Source organism: Polyodon spathula, chromosome 7, assembly GCF_017654505.1.
Source record: "Polyodon spathula isolate WHYD16114869_AA chromosome 7, ASM1765450v1, whole genome shotgun sequence".
NCBI classification, from domain to species: Eukaryota; Metazoa; Chordata; class Actinopteri; order Acipenseriformes; family Polyodontidae; genus Polyodon; species Polyodon spathula.
In genome coordinates this window covers 11150561-11163268 of record NC_054540.1, presented here as the reverse complement: position 1 = coordinate 11163268, position 12708 = coordinate 11150561, and the positions used below count along the sequence as shown (strand labels likewise).

The following is a 12708-nucleotide window of genomic DNA, read 5'->3' as shown; positions in this document are numbered from 1 at the left end:
AATAATCGCTTTGGAATTATTAATTATATATATTAATAGTATATATATCCCGCTGGACGGGAAACAAGTATATATATATTATAACTATATATACCTTATAAAATCAGAATTAGTTACGTCACAACAGGCATTCTGTGTTCAGGCTATAGTGTTGTCAGTCAGTACGTAGGCATTCTGTGTTCAGGCTTTATTGTTGAAAGTCATTAAAAAAAAGGTACGTACGTTGTAGTAAAACTGTCCGTTTCATTCTGAACAGGAAATGCTTTGTACCCGTGAAATAAAAAAATGTTTTGGTGATGTTATGATCTGTTTTTTTTTTTTTTTTTTTTTTTTGTAACACCAATATACTGTAGTGATGATTTTTTTTTTTTATTTTGATGTTTAATACAAGTGTAATCTGATCTTTTCAACAGTATCCGTTGCGTTTCAGATGTGTTTGTATTTGGCAAAATGTGAACTGATTTCATTTATTTTTAAAAAAATAATATTTGTTTATCACTGTAAATCTAGAATGTTAGGCAAACAGTTAAGATGTATTGGATTCAACTAAACAGTTACAGCACAGTGGAGTTTGACTGGGCTGGGGGTGCTCTAGTCAGTGTTGTTCGCATTTCTCAACGCAAAGATTACCATCACCCAGAGGTATTGCATTTCTGCGATCGGGAAGTGAAAGTAGGGGGAATGCATTTTCAGTTTGGTGTCAGTTTAAGTAAGTTTTATTTTTTTCAAAGTAATACATGTTATCCCCGTAAAGAGGGAGTGTGCGGATGATACACTATATTCAGAAAAACTTTATTGAAGTATGCAATCCCAGCATTGACCAGCACTGGTTTATCCCGGTCATGTAGCTGGTAGCACAGTACAACTGGGCATGCCGGTTCAAGGAGCAAGTAACAGCAGAGCCAAATTCTATGATGTCTTGTGCACGCCTAAAATCCATTTGTAAATATGTTAAACTGTGAATTTGAACTCTAAAGTAAACCAAACGTGCAATAAGCTAAAACTCACCTTAAAAAAATAAATAAATTTGAAAAACCTTTTTGGGCGGGGGTTAAAAATAGCTAAACCTATGGGAATCTAAAATTGACTAATAATGTAAAACAGTTTGCATACAAGAAAAACGAATAACATCTGAAATGGTTAAAGTGTTCAGTCATAACTAATTAAATACATTACCTAACAAATGTATTCAATTGTCAATCTAGTTGTAATAATTTGTTATAAGAAATTTTATGCACTATACCTTTAGTAGTATGGCTACCCCCTTGTAGACCACAATTGTGATCCCTTGACTGTACTTAATAGCAAGGTTTCACTGAAATTATGTAGTTAGAACTTAAGATTTGAACTACAGAAATTAATAGTCGAAGTAATAATTAAAAACCACCACATATCAATTTACTGCAATAAAATCAATTAAATACCCATGTATCATGAAAGTTAACATATTATAAAATATGCCTAGGTTACACTAAGCTATTGGAAATGACTTCCTTAATTTCTTAACTGTTTTGTTTTTCTTTTTCTGTAGCTCAATTGTGAAAGCCTGAAAACAGAAGAATTACCTTGTCCGCATTCTTGAGCTTCACCACATATTCTGGATGAACCTTACAAGGACATCATTTCTAAGAGGAGCCTGTTTATATATTAAAGTACATGTGTAGATCTTTACGCTACTGTGTCAGTCACTGTCTCTACGCAGCAATGACTCGACTGGAAGAGGCAAATAAAGATGTCAGCATGCATTCCTCAGTGCGCTATCTTGGCTACCTGGCCAGTTTGAACCTAATGGTGGCCTTGTGCATGGGCCTTTATGTAAGATGGGAGAAGACAGCAGATACCATAATATTAGTCATCTTTATCTTGGGACTGTTTGTTTTAGGCATCGCCAGCATATTGTATTACTACTTCTCCATGGAGGCAGCAAGTTTGAGTCTCTCCCATCTCTGGTTTGGATTTCTTCTTGGGCTGCTGTGTTTCTTAAATAATCCCTCCTTCAAAAGTAATGTAAAGGAGGAAGCCACCAAGTACCTTCTGCTGACCAGTATCATCATCAGGACGTTGTGGGCTCTGGTAGAGAGGGTTTGTGGTTGTGTTCGCTATCGGCCAGCCCTTCTGACCTCTGCAGAGTTTTTGGAACTTGTTGGCTTTGCAATTGCCAGCACTGCCATGCTGCTGGAGAAGTCCATGAGTATCATCCTTCTGGTGGCCTCTTTGGCCATGCTGATTATTGACCTGCGGATGAAGTCTTTCCTAGCAATTCCAAACTTAGTTACTTTTGCTCTGCTTTCCTCCATGTTGTTTTTCCCCAGCTTAAATATTCCCACCAACCCTTTTGCCCTTGCATGCTTTTTTAGCCGTCTGATCTGTGACCCGCTACTTGACGTCTATTTTAGTGGGCTTTCTGTCACTGAGAGGTGGCTACCATTTCTGAACCGCGGCCGCCTGTGCAGGAAGCTCTCCGTTCTTCCACTGGGACTTGTTGAGATCACCTTCTTCATCCTGGCTGCCTTTAAACTAGGGGATTTACATCTGTGGTATTTTGTGATCCCCGGGTTCTCCATTTTTGGGATCTTTTGGTTTGTCTGCCATGTTATTTTCATCATAACAGTCTGGGGTTTCCACAGCAAATTAAACGACTGTCATAATGTCTATTACACACAACGTACTGACAGCAGAAACCTGGACAGGGTGATGGCCTCCAAAGGAATGCGACACTTCTGTTTGATCTCAGAACGGCTGGTGTTTTTCAGTCTCTTATCAACAGCAATTCTGGGTATAGTATCGTGGCAGGTAGGACTTGGATAATAGTAAAAATGCGTATTATGATTTTGACATTTTTAATGTAGAAATTATTTATATTTTAAGTGAGCTAAAAGGGAGAAGAGACTTTTAATTATGTAAGTTCTTCAGGTTGTGAAAGCAGTGGTCGCATATGTTGGCGTTTCCGCTAGGAAAAACTGCTGCCAGTCAGTAACTGGTCACTAAATAGACTGCATGTCACAAAATGTCGTCATTATTCGTTTGACACCTGTCCACTCTTAGTGATATACACATAGTTATGGAGTAAGAAGTAGGTCTATGTGAACCCCCCCCCCCCCCCCCCCTTTTTTTTTTTTTTTTTTAATGTTTCTAATGTTTCTAATAATTTGTTTTCAAAACTTGTTGAAATACTTTTTTTGCTTATTTTTTAACATTAATATTTTGCTTCAGAAATTCAAATACTTTACACACTAGTTCTTAGCGTACCTTAAAACTACAGGTATAATATCAGCGTGAATTAAAGAGTTTTGTACTGAAAAAATAGGCAGGTGCACAAACTTACATAAGACAAGACTGACATGTCTAGACTAAAGAGAGCACGCAAACACCATACATAAATATAAAAATAAACTGCGCTTGCTTTCTACTTTCATTTCAATGAACACACGAGGCACAGTCAATCAGAATCATGGATAAAAACAAATAACTCCTTGCCTCCAGGAGGAACAAAAGGAAGGGGCGTGGATTGAATCAGCCTATTGGTGATTTGCTTTGTTAACAAGCATGCTCTAAGGCAGGAATTGCCGAATCAATCACTGATTTGATTGCCTGTGCCATTAAAGGGCATGGTCTAGAGGCTCACTCAGTCGCTCTTGTTAGTGACAGCAGGGTTTCCAGCTGCCCGTCAAACTGATTGATGGCTTCGATCTCTGCCCATCAACAAGCTCTTGAAACCATCTTTGACAGATAGTTACCAGTTAACGGGAACGCTGCATGTGCGTCTAAAATAAAATTGATTGTTGCTCCAACAACTTTTTGGTCACATATGCGATCAAATTGGGCGTACTGTAGAGCCCTTTAATACAGTAATAATACTATATTACCAGGTGAAAAAAGTGAAGGATGTGTGTGCATTTAAACTTGGTATTTAAAAAATATGATTACTGTATAATGTACTAAATCCTTTGTAAGGGTATATTACTACAGTACACACTTCTGTTTGTTACAAAAAAAATCTCCATTTTATAATTATGCACATGAGAAACATATAAAAAGACACTGTAGGCTCTTGCAGACTGTCAGTAGCACCACAGGAGAGAAGCCTTTAGGTCTACTTATACATACAGTACCTACTTTTTTATTTATATCCTTTGTGGCATACAGTACTCTCATTGTCTAGTTTGTGTTCGAGAACAACCCACAGTCTTCTCATCAAAAGTGCATGCCCATGTTGAAACAGAGAAAGGTGTTTTATTCTGGAAAATGTAATACAGATGAGCCTGCTTTATATCATGATTGCCATGCAGTCATAATTCATGATATAAAACAGGTCATGATATAAACTGGGTTTATATCATGACCCGTGAATTATTATTATTGTTATTACTTTATTATTATTATTATTATTATTATTATTATTATTATTATTATTTGTTTAGCAGACACTTTTATCCAAGGTGACTTACAGAGACTAGGCTGTGTGAACTATGCATCAGTTGCAGAGTCACTTACAACAACGTCTCACCCAAAAGACGAGGCACAAGGAGGTTAAGTGACTTGCTCAGGATGACACAGTGAACCGAGGACCTCCTGGTTACAAGCCCTTTTCTTTAACCACTGGACCACACAGCCTCCTCCAGAGTTAAATTAAAGAGCAATGTTTTAATACTCTACATTAAGTTGTTCTTTACATTTAAACAGATGCATATAGTGTACTACAGGACAACTATGTTTTGTATCATTAACTGGAACGAAACAGTTTGTGTCATTGTCTAAAGAAGGCATGAATTGTCGATTGATGAGAGCTGTCAATTAGGCATTTCACTTGTTTTTTTTTTGTGTGCATTTGTATAAGACTATGGTAAAATCTGGTGACATGGTGTTAAAACATTGCGTTATAAATTTAAAAACATGGCAAAAACCAGTAACATTTCTTACGTCTGCATTGACTCTCCATAGAATTTTTTTGCCTAACTCTCAATATACCACAATGCTTTGCGTGCTGTGAGACAGAAGTCTCCATTGAAAATCAGCAGAGTCGAGTATCTTGTTAAATAAAATATCTTTTGAAATGCCCTTCTAAATATTATTGGCTGAAGCAGTTTTGAGTGAGGATTTTCATTGTTAAAATATTAGTGTGTGCTCCCATTGGCTAGAAAGGTTGCAGTGTTTTTGGCACAGTGCAAGATTGACAGTTGCAAGCTTGTCTGGTTGATTGGATCCATACAGCCTTTCGTATTAATGAATTGACAAATTAATTAATTAATTTTTAGATGAATTAACAAATACGTTTATGAATTACTGTATGAATTAACACATTTATGGACGAATTCCTGGACAACTTGACTAATTCACAAATTGACAAATTCTCTAATTTGTCAATTTATTTGTCAACTAACAGCTAGATAGTTTTGGCACAAATGGCACTCTATCGAGATCGCTTTTCAGAGCAAGACAGGCAGCGCAGCCCAGTGCAGCGAGTGCGTGATTACGCTCTGACTTCTGTAAATTGTGTAAACCACGTTGGACTCGAAGGAGGAGTAGTCTCCTGTGGTTTTTCAGGTGGCTGTTGCAAACAAAGTTGCTGTGTCAACATCGCAGGTGCCTCGCCTTGTGATAAGATGTGATTTCATTCTTTTTCATTTCATGCAGAAATAAAAAAACAGTGATTCATTTTGTTTAGGAATAAAAAAAAAAAAAAAAAAAACATTGACTTGTAATTTAAATTATGTGTTTAACATTTAATCATAATGGGATGTGATTTAATTGTTTTTCTTTTCATTAAGAAACAAAAAAGTGGCACTAAGGTCATCTCAACTGCCTCTCGTTTAATTGGGACAGCCGCGTATTTGGGATGTTTTTCCTTCTTCTGAGGTGTTCCCATAAAGCAGCACCGACTGTACAAACACCTGATTGGCTAATAGGAAACCACTTTTTTTCCAAAGGAAAGAAGGGAAGGGAGGCATGCAAACAATTGGATTTTCTCATATGCTCACAGATGTTGTTGATCGTGTTTTGGTATTATGGGTGCAATAAAGTGTTTTTATCATTTTTATTTTTTATTATTACAGCCTACCAATGGAATCTTTATGAGTGTGTTTTTGGTGGTCCTGCCTTTGGAGTCGCTTACTCACGGTCTATTCCATGAACTGGGAAACTGTTTGGGAGGAACCTGTGTGGGATACGCAGTTGTAATCCCCACCAACTACTGCAGGTAATAAATTCCTTTAAAATTCCTTTATTACTCATTCGATAGAGATGTATTTTGTGATGGACAATAGCACTTGAGAAATAATATCAGAATTTTAATTTTAACTGGGGACTTCTGTCTGTGAATTGGGAAACTGAATGTACGCTTTTCAGGGGCTGGCAAAACATAGAAAATACTTTAAAACTGCTACATTTTACAGTTTTGGAAATAGATTAATAAATAAACTATATGGCTACCTAAGTGGGAGCAGTAGAGAATCCTATTGCTAATGTTTCATTTGAAGAAGTCTATACTCACTTCAGTAATGTTATGAATTAGGGGCTCCCGAGTGGCGCATCCGGTGAAAGCACTCCACCCAGAGTGGCCCTATAGCCTGGAGATCGCTGGTTCAGTTCCAAGCTATGCAACTGTCGACCATGGAGGGGATTTCCCAGGGAGCGCGCGCATAATTGGCCAAGCGCTGCTCAGGCGGGGAAGGGGTTTGGACAGCTGAGGAGCTCATTGCACACCAGCGACCCCTGTGGCTGGTCGGGCGCCTGCAGGCCTGTCTATGCAATTCAGAATTGCGCTGTAAATTCTAAGATGGCTGCACGGCGGGCTTGCAGAGCGAAAAAAAGCAGATGGCACCTGTTTCAGAGGGTGCGCTTGCTCATCATCAACTCACCAAAAATTGGGAGAAAATCAGGAATTAATAAAATGATTGTTTAATAATAATAATAATAATGTTATGAATCTTAATCTGTAGTAAATGTGCAGTATATTAAATGTCTTTAAATTCTGGATGTGTTTTACGTGTTATGTGTCACTGGCCATTTTTTATTTATATTGAATCTTTTTTTTTTTTCTATATGAATTAATAATAATAATTTGGTTTCTGACTGACAGCATATTACATCGCAAAAGATTGTAAAAAATTAAATAGGAGGCAGTAGTTGATAATATATATTCTGTTCTAATAATACCATTAGATTAAACTTCTGTTCTGTTCTTCTGTTCTGTTTTTTTAGACAGTCTCACAGCAACAGAATCTAGCGTGAACTTGTTTGTACCTGTGTGTCTGCCAGTATGTCAGACCTTACGTGTCAGTCATGGTGATGCACTTTTTCATGTTACTGATGGCTCTAATTTTGGGAAACAAGAAGGCTGTGCCTGATGCTGAACTATGGTATTAGATATGATTTAATTACTTAGAGGTGTAAATCAGATTTGATAATATGACCCAAGTGAATGGGTCTAGCCAGTGGTTAACACACAGCTTCTTTAGCTCGAGATAATTGGTTCAGTTCTTGTTTGGGATTCAGTCAACCTAGACAGAATTATAAAATGAGTGCATGTGGCAGCTGGGCAGGTAAAGACAGATAAATCCTCCTTGGATTGGACCTGATCATCACAGGGGCCAGTGAATGGCTGTGCAGCCCCATCTTCTGCTGGAGGACAGCCAGGAGTGAATTGTGAAATTATGTTAAGTGTTTAATAGACAGATAACATACGTGACTCTCTTTCTTTCTCCTTATACTGTAGCCCTGATGGCCAACCAACACTTCTTCCTCCTGAGCATGTGCAGGAGTTGAATCTCAGGTCGACTGGCATGCTGAACAGTATTCAGAGGTTTTTTGCCTACCACATGATTGAGACCTATGGCTGTGACTACTCTACCAGTGGCTTGTCTTCCGATACCCTCCAGTCCAAGCTCAAGTCTTTTCTTGAACTGCGGACTCCAGATGGCCCCAGACATGACACCTATGTTATATATTACAGTGGTCATTCTCACAGTTCTGGCGAGTGGGCTCTTGCAGGTAACAATATAATTCCACCCACTTTTAAAGATGGGTAATATAGATTTGCATCTTGTCTATGGATATGTCTAAGTAAGACAACTGTGTGTTAGAAGAGGTTAAGTGGTATAGCATTACAGCACACTAAGATACTGTGTTCATATTTTTTTCATATTTGTCAAAAAATGTAATTTTGGTAGCCTTTTAATATTTACATTTAAAGGTGTGGTGTATATTTGCTTATTTAGCACACCATTGACAGTATCAGAATTTAGGGATATTTTGGATATTTGGAGGCACTATATCTGTCTTGAGTGTTACACTTCCTATTTTTATATATACAGTATCTAGAGACCAACACATCCAGCCCATCAGGGAAATTCTATCATTTTTCCATTTTGTTTTTCATTAAAAAAAAAAAAAAAAGTTCATAACTTGGCTGAATTGCACACCTCTGTAGGAACTTGGCTTTCAGACTAGAATGAGGGGAATACATTTTCGTCCTTGTGAAGGAGATTGCGTGCCTTGATGTTTGATCATGGGGCTGCAATAAACAAAAAAAAAAAAGTTTCCTTGTTAATTTTTCTTGGATCTATCCTGGCTGTGTATACCAAGGGGGATGTGGAGACTCAAGGTAAACCAGCAGGAATGTTCTGTTATGACTCAGACAGATTTAAAGTGGTGGTGATGTTTGGTGACAGATGGAGCAGACTGTGAACAGCTTCTGTAATTCATCCCCTCGCTGCCTTAAAAGAGGATTAAAAAAAGACAGCGCCACAGAGCGCTTGCCCGCAGCTGTTAATGGCAAAGCAGTATTAAGGGAATTCAGTAATGCATTAGTACTGTAATTTCTGAAATTTTTCATCACAATATCCTTAGGGTACATTTACAGGAGATACTGCATCACTGAGGCTGTATCTCGGTGTTTGAGGTTTCACAAATCAAGAAGAATCAGAGTGGTGAATGAGGAACTGTAGACCGTGCATACAATATGAGAATCTAAACAGCTAGCGGTTTAGATTCATTGATTTTTTTTTTTTAACTTCATGAATAAATATGGTGCAGAGTATTTCACATTGGGGGATGCTTTGTGAATCCTGACTGGCTTATTTTGGGTGATAGAAAAAAACACCACGAGCGGCTCATATTCCCAGTAACTGCATTACAAATAACACACTCGTTTAACAGAGACTTCAGGTGACAGGCAGCAGCACCTTGGTAATTAAGTAGGCTAATGAATGTAATATTCCTGAAACACCCTTTTGATTAATTTTTATACTGTTTACATAACAGTAACCAAAAAAGTAGTAAATGTTATCTTGATTATAGTTAATTAGCGTTTTACATCAAATGAGCACAACCAATACAAACAAGCTTAATCAAAATTACAAGAAACAATTTAGGAGCACCGGCCAAAACAAAAACAGGTCTTGGCTACATAGAGGTACGTTGTTTGTTTGGACTCTTTTAAAGGTGTCAAGGCAGTAAGTTTCAGTTCTTCTTGAAGTTTGTTCCAAGCCCATATAGCTAGAAAATGGATTGCCTTTTTTCCAAATTCTGTATGAACTTTAGGAACTGAAAAACTCAGAATAGACTGTGGCAGTAGATACTCTATAAATAATATTAGTCATAAGCAATAATGTACTCAAGGTCAGTTGTTTTCTTTGTCTGAAAAACAGAGTTTATGTCTATAAATATAATCCGATTTCAGTTTTTGGTTGTTTTCAGAGCACATTGATGTGTGTTTTATAATTGAAACTCCTATCTAACCATGCTCCAGGTATTTGTAGTTATTTACTAGTTTAATACAGGACCCTTCCAGTCTTCAATTTAAAGTTTGACATACCAAGATATTTATAACAATTAGGGGTGGTGGTGGGCAACAATATGAAAATTGTTTATCGATAGCGATAATACCGAAGTCTTGCAAAACACAGAAAAATATAATAACACAATTGCAATATCAAACATATATACATATACAGATGCTAACAGATATTTACCTGTGAAAAGCAATAACTTAATTTAACTTAGTGGTGCTTTGCTTCACAATATCCATGGAGAAAAACAAGGCCTTGTTTTGTTGTTTTACTATTCCATCATCAGTCACCACAAAACCGAAATATTTTTATACTTCACTGCACACCAACTTACTACCCAATCCAAAAGTAATTGAATCTTCAGCTGCTGCATGTAAATGCTGATTCACGACACCTCTAAAAGTATTAAGTACAGCGGCATGCCGAATTTTGTATTATTTTGAGGTGTGTTTTGATGTTTTAAAAGTACATCTCATTTATAATACAGAAATTTCTCATTTTAAAAATACATTAATAATAACATAAGTAATGAACCGTTGACCCATGTGCATATCTCAAAATAATGCCAAACGGATGGCCAGTGGTGCTTAATGCAGCATGCTAATAGCTTTTGGTACCTAAACGCCAATCGATGGAATAAAATGGTTAGATAATACTTTAGTGTGTGTTGTTTGCCTGCAAAAGTGCCAATGATTGGTATGCATAGGGTTTGTTGTATCTTAATATAAAATAAACTTAATTATACAGCGTTTGTGCATCGTGCGTGAATTTTTGCAATATGGAAATTACTATTAATATCATCAAAATATCTATATTATTGCCCACCACTAATAAGAATCATTGTTTTTGTTTTTTTTGGAGTTTAATTCAAGTTTAAAACCCAACAAATTTGTTGAATAGTATTGAATGCTTCCTGCAGGCAAAGAACCATTAGAGCACAATAGAGTATCATGTGCATACACATTTAATTGAGGGTTTTCTATAATAATGCCCACGTTGTTAATGTAAAGTGTAAACAAGACTGGTCTGAGTATAGATCCCAGAGTAACTCCCTTTTTAAATATAATTTTAGCTATACTAGATGCAGTTGCATATTGTGTGCGACCTAAATCCTGGTTACAATCAACATGTTGTTGTATCCTAATTGATTTTTGTAATAATTGATTGTTTTGACTCTATTCATTTTCCCCTCTTAAGATCACAGTGTTGCAGGTGTTGGTAATAATAATCTTGAGTTATTCACAACTTTCCTTTTAGGTGGAGAAACGTTGCAACTTGAAAGCATCCTTGACTTGTGGACGGAGAAGAATGGCACTTTCTGCTCACGGCTGATCATTGTATTGGACACTGAAAATGCCCTTCCTTGGGTTAAAGACGTAAAGAAGGTTTGTGACCTCTTTGTTGCAGTCCAGGGTGCAGGAATGGCCAAAGTTGTAAATGTTGAGGAAGCAGATCCACCACAGCTGGGTGACTTTACTGCGGAATGGGTGGAGTATAACTGTAACCCAGACAACAACATCAGATGGGCTGAAAAAGGCCGGACTATAACCCCAGTGTATGGTGTATCTAAACGCTGGAGTGACTATACACTCCACTTGCCAACAGGAAGTGATGTTGCAAAGCACTGGATGACAAACTTCCCCCGTGTTACCTATCCCCTTGTTCACTTGGCTAACTGGTGTGGTGGATTGCACCTCTTCTGGGCATGTAGTTTCTGTCTCCGATGTTTCAGGAGGCTAAAACTGAGGTGGTTCCCTCCAACTGTGCTAGACACAGGAGCAGGATTTAAATTGGTTAAATCTTAAAAAGCTCTACATAGTTTGTTTTTTTTTGGTACAGATTTGGTTTTATTTTGTATTATTATTATTTTTTTTCAATCTAGAGGATTTTTCCAACTGGGTGAAGTTTTGCTTTTATTTTGTGTAAATGGAAATGGAAAACAGTGTGGAAACTAAAGATGAACTGTTGTAAGATTACTCAGTACCTTAAGTAACCTATGCTTTTTAAACATTGTTCAAGATGTCCTTTCTAGCAGCCGACCTTTCAGACCTTTATATTAGTGGTGCTTGATTTGAAAAGAAAGTGTTCACACTGCATGTCAGCATGGATTCACATAGAGACTGGGAAGGTGGAATTGGCACCAAAAAAAATACCCAACATAAATGTTCTATTAGGAATTTTTGTGTGGTGTTGTTCAAAAAAACTGTTAGGACTGATTTGATCTCTAATGCTGTAATGCTGTATACTATACTACACAAGAAACAACATAAGAAAATGTATTTTGCATGCATTGAGCCTCAGCCAGTTTATGCAAAATACTTCCCTACAAAGACCATTGATCTCAACTACTAAAAACATGCTCATAAATGATTCACACAAATGCAATACTAATCCAGTTTCAAAGATTACGCTTTTATGGAAGTAATGCTTATTTTTAGAAAATGTTTAAAGGTTACCAATTTAAAAAATAATAATTATTGTTTCACTGAAAGGACATCTTAAATGCAGCTAATTTACATTACAACATGACAGCTTTAAAAGAGGACTGCCACATGGTACAGGGTTGGTGGAGAGGACAATACCCCTCAAAACTGTGGCATTCGCTCACTTATACTTAAATCAAAAAGTGTTTATATGTATTTTTGCTATGACTTCCAGACAATTTGCCTGCACTGTCATGGGAAGGAGCTTTTTCTAAGGATGTGTGTTAGTTAAGAGTTGATTTTCTTAATCTAATAGTTAATGGTTCTGTGAGTTTATTTATTGATACTGTTTATGAACAGGAAAATGTATCATTGTTACCCAAGAAAGATATTTTCCTATATAAAGCTATTTCCTACACTTTTGTCAATGTGTTTTTTTTTATGGGTTTTTTTTGTTCCCGCAATGCTTTACCACAATATTTCTTTCAGATATTGAG

General features: G+C 36.9%; 1 protein-coding gene across 1 annotated transcript; it reads left to right on the top strand.

The window, feature by feature from the left end:
• The first annotated feature begins 167 nt into the window (after window positions 1-167).
• LOC121318147 (transmembrane protein 168-like) lies at window positions 168-12629 on the top strand. The gene is made up of 5 exons (XM_041254513.1): window positions 168-214; window positions 1532-2793; window positions 6054-6196; window positions 7715-7989; window positions 11046-12629. The coding sequence occupies exons 2-5, from the start codon at window positions 1657-1659 to the stop codon at window positions 11591-11593; spliced, it is 2103 nt and encodes a 700-aa protein (XP_041110447.1). The 5' UTR covers window positions 168-214; window positions 1532-1656; the 3' UTR covers window positions 11594-12629.
• Window positions 12630-12708: the final 79 nt, after the last annotated feature.